This window comes from Phlebotomus papatasi, chromosome 2, assembly GCF_024763615.1.
Source record: "Phlebotomus papatasi isolate M1 chromosome 2, Ppap_2.1, whole genome shotgun sequence".
Classification (NCBI taxonomy): Eukaryota; Metazoa; Arthropoda; class Insecta; order Diptera; family Psychodidae; genus Phlebotomus; species Phlebotomus papatasi.
Window position 1 is genome coordinate 43,086,954 of NC_077223.1, and position 7,280 is coordinate 43,094,233.

Below are 7,280 nucleotides of genomic sequence, written 5' to 3' on the forward strand. Positions count from 1 at the left end.
TTCATTGACAATGCAAAATAACTCTGGGATTGATTTGCAGCTGGCCTGCAGGAATGAAATGGAAGCCAGGGCAAGTGATCTGATTGAGATGATAGGATGTCCTCAATTGGTGCCTTTGGCAGCTAAATACGCTAATAAATTGGGAAGGATTCATCTGGCTGAGAAATTGGGGCAGATGTTGCCACAAATTGAAGAAATTGTAAGTAATCCATTTTAAAAAATATTTTTTTTAAATAGCGACATCTAGGGGAAATATTGCAAAGGTGTCATGTTCTAGAAAGTTTCATGCAAAATTATTAAATTATCGTTATTGAATACAGTAGACTCTCACTCAATCGGCTCTTTTTCAATCGGGCGACAAATTTTGTTGACAATTTTCACGTTTAATTATGAAGCTAATTCGCTCAAATTCGCTGTAGTTCTTCCTATTTTATCGTGATTCTTTATAATTGAGCGCTTTTTGTGGAATTTACAAAGGCTTTGACGCTCAATTCTATCTCTAAACCGGATGACATTTTGCCCCAAATGCCCAATTGAGAGAGAGTCTACTGTAGAAATTTGTTACTGTTAGCTACACTGAGAAAAAAACGGGGGTGCGATTAACTTTTTTTCCTCATAACTTCAACACATTTTTAATGTTAATTTTGCACCTTTTTAAGGGTAAAATTAAAATGAAAAAGGGTTACTTTAACCCCTAATACACCTAAAAAAACATTATATTTACACCGATTTCGGATCAATACTGCAGGGTAAAATTAACATTTCCAGAATGTTATTTTAACTTTTCGGATTTCTCTCACTCAGTGTAGAAACTTCAATTCCAATAAATTAGGCAATATTGCTATATTAAATTCGATTCAAATGATTACAAAGAAAATCTTTCTTGATATCCTTTTACCGATAAGAAAATTCTTTGACTTTTACTATTGGCATATTTCTCCAATAAAAATTTTGGACATTTTTTGGGACAGAAAAAAGTCGTTAAAGCTGATCATTGAGACGATTAAGACCATTATTGAGGCAAAAAGACTTTTATCAAAATTATCAAACTAGAAATATTTTAATCACAGCATTTGTTCTAAAAATCTTTTATAAGGAGTCGCAAAATTTACTCAAACTCCCAAGAAGGAACTCCGAGAAAAATATTCATTTTCACAAATTTCTTGTGTGCATCGGGCGCATCAGTATAATATATAAATAGCTTTAAATTTGTCTATAAATTATTATCAAATGATCTTGAAGTTGAAAATTGAGCAAAAAGATGATATTTAAAAAAAAAACCATAACCTTTAACCCTTTAACGACGAGACACTTTTTACGGACTGAAAATCAACAATAAAAATTAATCTGAGAAACATAATCAATGATAAGTCTTACATCTAACCTTGGAAAGTCCAACAGAGTCTGATTCGGTTATATTTTTTGTGCTTCTATGAACGATAGGGACAAAAATAGCCCAAAAACTTAAGTAATTTTTCTGACAATACCAATGAATAATATTTTTCGTTTTAATGAAAAATATTACGTATGAGTATTGTAGTTTATATTGCCAAAAGGGTTTTGCTTTAAAAAAATTAGAAGTATAAAAAATAAATAAAATCAATTATGAATTTGAGAATTTAAAAATTCGCCATTTTTGAGCTTAAATATTTACTACATAGCAAATAGCTAGAGACTTGCAAAAAATATTCTAGTTTCCTTCAACCTTCTACTTTACAATTATGTACAGACATAAGAAAAAAATAAGTTTAGGTAGTCAGGAAAAATTATTTTCTTTATGGGATACCGGTGTTCCAATCGTCCTTAAAGGGTTAATTTAATATTAGAAGTAAGTAACCTTAGAAATACCGGTTGGGACCTATACAATCATCAGATGAAGAATTTCTAAAACCTTCGAATGAACCCAAATTTGACAAAATCCGTTGATAAATAAGCACTCAAATGTGGTTGATCCGGGTGGTTCAGCCCTATATGTTATATGATGGGTATAAGCGGTATAAGCAATGCCTTAACCAAGAGTAGTAGAGTATTTTTTGGCGTGAGCTCGCGATAGCCACGAAGCGTTCGCAAAGTACAATAAACTCTTTAGTTAATATGACAAATGTAGTCTGACGAGAAGAAGGACGATTTCAAGATGATGCCGAGATTGCGTGCTTTCTCAACAAACGGAATGGATAAATAAATTTACCGGAACGGTAAATTGAGAGAGGTGAACCTCGGACCACACAACGGTCTTTTAGATACAGTAGACTCTCGCAAATTCGGCTCTTTTAAGATCGGGCTACCGGGCAACGGTTACATTTGAAAAAAGTTTGTTGTCATTTTTCAAGTTTGATTATGATTATCAAATGAATCAAATATGCTCAAATTTGACATGGTTCAATATCTATATGCACATGAATAAAAAATCGTTGCATTTCAAAAAGTTTGTCGCCCGAATTTCTGTCTAATTCGGCTGACATTTCGGTCCCATATGCCCGAATTTGAGAGAGTCCACTGTACTGCTCTCTTTCAGTTTGAGCAGTAAAAATACCTTACCTTTCTTCGGTAAATTTCCTATGAAAATCAATCTGCTTAACCTTTTAAGGACGATTAGGTCACGATTTGTCCTATCGCCTTCTAAAGCTGTATTTTGCTCTAAAAAGTTAGAAAAAATGATTTTTTTCTGACTCGATTTTTGACCTTCTCCTCCTTAAAGGGTTAAACGGTAATAGATTCATTTTGAAAATACTGTTTTTCGCATTTTTTTTTAGACTATTGCTCTACTGACCCATATAAAAATCGAACGGTAAGAGATATCGGCTTCCGGTCTTCAATGACCTCTCCTAAAATGACATCTCGAGATTATATCTTTCTTTTCTCTTACTCTCTCTCTCTCTTTATTTGCCCCCTGTCCACCTCAAACACGTCAAAAAAGGGTTTTTTTTCTTTTTTTTCATAATTGACCTAAGTTTATTAAATGATTTTAGGATATGTTGCATAAGTAGTCCAACTGAACATTTCGTCCATAACACAGTAAAAACTTTCGGCCACTGTCCGAAATATTGGAATAAATTTACTTTGGAACAAATATTTTTGAAACAAAATTATGTATCTGAAGAAGACATTTTAATCCCAAATACATACAAATTTGTCCTAAATAGATATAAAATTGTCCCAAAAACTTGGGTGTCCGTAGACGAGGTTTTTTTTTTGAAACAAATACCTGCCGAAATTTTTTACCGTGTAGACCACCCACAAGTGAAATTGCCATCTTGAATTATGCAAGACCAAAGATCAACACGGATCTAAACAAACATTTGAATAGGATGGGTGTCCAGTCTAATGTATAACATAATGTGCATGCAATAATGAGGATGCAATCAAACTGAGGAGATGGTCACTAGGATGTTTCAACAAGGAAAAAAGGAGAATGGTCAAATCCGGTCCCGGAATCGCCACGAACGGGACCTATGTCAATGGATAGACATTGGTATAGGTAACAACATTTGTTCTGGGACCAATGTTCTAAACTATGGAGGAAAAATTCTAGAGAATAAAAACTATTTCTTAGAAGGAAGAATGGTCAAAAATATGGGCACCGATTCATCTTTATCCAGAGATGAGTGTAGGCGCATTTTGCAGATACTGGTATAAGATTAAAAAAAATTTCGGGACCCAGGACGATAAACGCTGAAAGTCCTTGTAAAAAAGCCTCTATCTTTCCGATAAATCACTATTTTGACAGCAAATTACGCAAGAACTGCTAAAGCGATCTTGATGAAATTCGGTATAGGGTCAGTGTATTACTTAAACTTTTTATCCATGCATACCATCTCCCCCCCCCCCACCCTCCATTCTGATAGCCCCCATACAAATTGAGAGCATTTTACTTTATAACTCCTTTCTGAGAAGAGGTATTTTCAACAATCCTCACGAAGAACTTTTTTATCGAGCTTGATTGAATGAAAATAAATGAATAAGTAATAACGTTAACAATCATTTTCCAGATTTTTTATATTTCATTTTTCGCCTCATTAAGATCTGTTGGTACGTGAAAGATAGAAACATATCCTCATTGTATAATCTACTTTGCATTAGTGGTATATTTTTATATTGTAATCAAGGTTATGGAGTTGCTTCTCGATTTATTGTCTACAGAAGTTGTACTAATATACAATTCAGTAGATTAATAACAATTTGTGCGAAGGAATTCTATCTATATTGGGACTATCAGACAGGTGGGTGTTGGGGTGGTATGCTAGATAAAGAGTCTTCCTTAAGCTTTTTTCCCATGTCGAATTTCAGCTTTTTACCTCCTCTCAGAAAGGAATTATAAGGTAAAATGCTCTCATTTTGTATGGAGGCTACCAGAAGGGATGATGGAAGAAGGGTTCGGTTTGTATGGTTAAAAAGTTTTCTTTAAGCCGTGTTCGCATGGTCGCAAATGGCCTCATTTTGTATGGGGGCTATCAGAATGGAGGGTGGGAGGAGGGGGTGATATGCATGGACAAAAACTTTAAGTCATACAGTGACCCTATACCGAATTTCATCAAGATCACTTTAGCAGTTCTTGTATAATTCGTTGTCAAAACAGCGATTTATCGAAAGGATAAAGGCATTTTTACAAGGACTCCCAGCGTTTATCGTCCTGGGTCCCGGCAATTTTTCAATCTTATATCAGTACCTACAAAATGCGCCTACTCTCGTTTGTGGCGATTCCGGGACCAGCGCCCATATAGTTTTGACCATTTTCCTTTTTTGGCACTATTCTCAGGGTGCTGTATTTGATGAGACAAGAAAGTTTTCTTCGACGATCATGATCAGAACGCCGTTTAGAGGTGCCTGAACGACCTTCTCTGTAGTGTAAAATCAGAAAAATGTTCTACAGCTAGTTTGATCATGTTCGTCGAAGAAAAACTTTCTTGTCTCATCAAATACAGCACCCTGAGAATAGTGCCATTTTTTCCTTCTTGAAACACCCTAATGGTCACTCACGCCACTCACTATGTGTGTGACTGCTCTAACTTATAAAACATCAGACGAGTGCTGCTAGGTAAAGCGGTGCTGTCTGATGAAAACCTATCAAGATTGAAGCCGCTCTGTTTAATGGAGTTTATCCGAAAAACGGGCTGTCTTAAACTATCTTGCCCTTAACAGGGATTAATTTAATTGAGGATGCATAATGGACCCAAAAGGAGGTCTGGGTGTAGCGGTTCCGCAACAAACCGCCCTCACTGTAATCTAATCTAAAAAAAACCTAATCTAGTTCCGCAATTCTTTTGCAGAGCTAAAGAACATTACGTTAAAGCTCATTTTCTTTTAGAAATATGCGAAAAAACCCTATATCAATCCAGCCCTACCTTCCCCCGCTTTTATGAGTATTTTGATAATAAGAAACTTACAAAAAGGGAAAAATATGATAAATTATTAAATTTACTTTGCAGGAACGTGAACGTGAAAAAGAAAACCGTTCTTCTTCCCCGGACATCCTCGAGGAAACCCAGAACATTCTAACATTCACATCGACTTTGGCAACAAAGACCCCCACCGCTAGCCCCATTGTGGCCCCCAAACCCATGCTCAAGAGTTCCGTAAAGCGAAATCCCTTCCGTAAATCCAACATATCCTCTCCTGTAACTCCCAATTCTGACCCTTTGAGTCATCTCACTGAGAAAATTGTTGGTTTTCCCCTCAATAATTCCTTCACCCCAAAATCCACAAATGACGAGTCTCAAGCTGAAAATGCTCCCAAAACCTTCATGGCATGGTTCACGGAGAATCGCGAGGAATTGATTAGGGAAATGCCAGATGAACATACTCCAGCCCAATTGACATCCTTTGCAATGCGGAAGTACAAAGGTTTGGTTCAAGGCACCCCAACATCCAAGCGAAAACTTGAGGATGAAGGAAGTGGATCAGCTAAAAAAGTTTGTTAAATCACTGCAACTTTATTCTTCACAAGTCTGCCATTTCGTCATTATTTTTTTCTCTCTCTTCACTTGTAATCTTCGTGGTTTTTTTTCTGTCAATGTTTTTTTCTTTTTATATAATAAACATTTAAATTCAATAATATCTATTTTTTAAATAGATTATTTTCACTAATCGATAGATGGGGGAGCAAGAAATTTATACTAGATAAAAGTGGAAGTGAGTTTTTTTTTGCAGCATTGCAGGTGTGAAAATAAATTGAGGATTAAAACTCTTTTTTCCACACCCTTTTCCTCTCTCTTTCTTTTACTTCTCTATCGTTTATTTCTTTTTGTCAAATTTATTTATATTTATTCATTTGCAGAAAATAAACCTTAAAAATAAATCTATTTTGTAAAAAAAAAAATATGGCGCATGGTAAGAACTAATAATCCTAAAAATGGTGAAAAGAATAATAAAATGAAAAAAATATATATAAATTATAATAATATTGGATTTCTCCCAATCACTTTTGCGACAGTTCATCAAACGTAAACAGTGTCTTTGTACATAATATCATTTGTTAGTTATTATTAATTGGTTTACATCACTTAGAAATGTTCGTCTAACAAGGAAGGAAATGACACAGAATATCATAAGAAAATTATAGTAGAAAAATAATTAATATTTCGCGAGTTAATAAAAATATAACGCGTCAAGTGGAGTTATTCATTCTTTAAAACAAAGAAAAAATTATATTGAAAGATTTTTAAAAGAAAAACAAAGTTTAATTTTTATTAAACAAAAAAAAATTATTTTGGGAATATTTAAAAAAGAAACATAATAAATTTAATTTAAAAAAATGTATTTTTAACTATTTTTTATATGCAAAAAAATAGAATTTTCTCTTAAAAATCTTTCAATATTTTTTTTCATGTTGTTTTCCCATTCAAAATAACGATCATCAACTAGTTTTATAATAAATCTAGTAAAAGCTATAATACTCAGGAATTCATTTAGCATTCAAGCCAATTATTTTTTTGAGTTGATAGAGAATTTTCACGTTCTGTTTTTTTTTTTATTTTTTAATTTTTGATTAATTCAAGTTACTCGATCAATTTCATCAATATGAAATTTCATTTTTTTTTCATTAGCTAATTTTTTAATCTTCACCTTCTCTTTTTTTTCTTTTACTAATTTCGCGCCCAAAAGAGTTATCTATCCTTAATTGCACACTACTTAAATTTAAATACTTATTGTTGATTAAGTACAAAACATTTTTTTTCATCATCTTAAATCTCAAATTACTAATAAATATTTCATTATATTCATACATTTCTTTCTCATTATCTCCTTAATTTATTTCTTCTTTTTTTTTTACTTTCATTTCA

The 7,280-nt window shown here is 33.4% G+C and overlaps 1 protein-coding gene across 1 annotated transcript in view; it reads left to right on the plus strand.

Moving 5' to 3' along the window:
- LOC129801180 (WD repeat and HMG-box DNA-binding protein 1) overlaps positions 1-6,052 on the plus strand; it is an 8,345-nt gene extending 2,293 nt beyond the window's left edge. Inside the window, exons 3-4 of the mRNA XM_055845962.1 lie at positions 41-199; positions 5,427-6,052. Of these exons, the coding sequence (XP_055701937.1) occupies positions 41-199; positions 5,427-5,918 (651 nt within the window). The 3' untranslated portion in view covers positions 5,919-6,052. The remainder of the gene's footprint in view (positions 1-40; positions 200-5,426) is intronic.
- Positions 6,053-7,280: the final 1,228 nt, after the last annotated feature.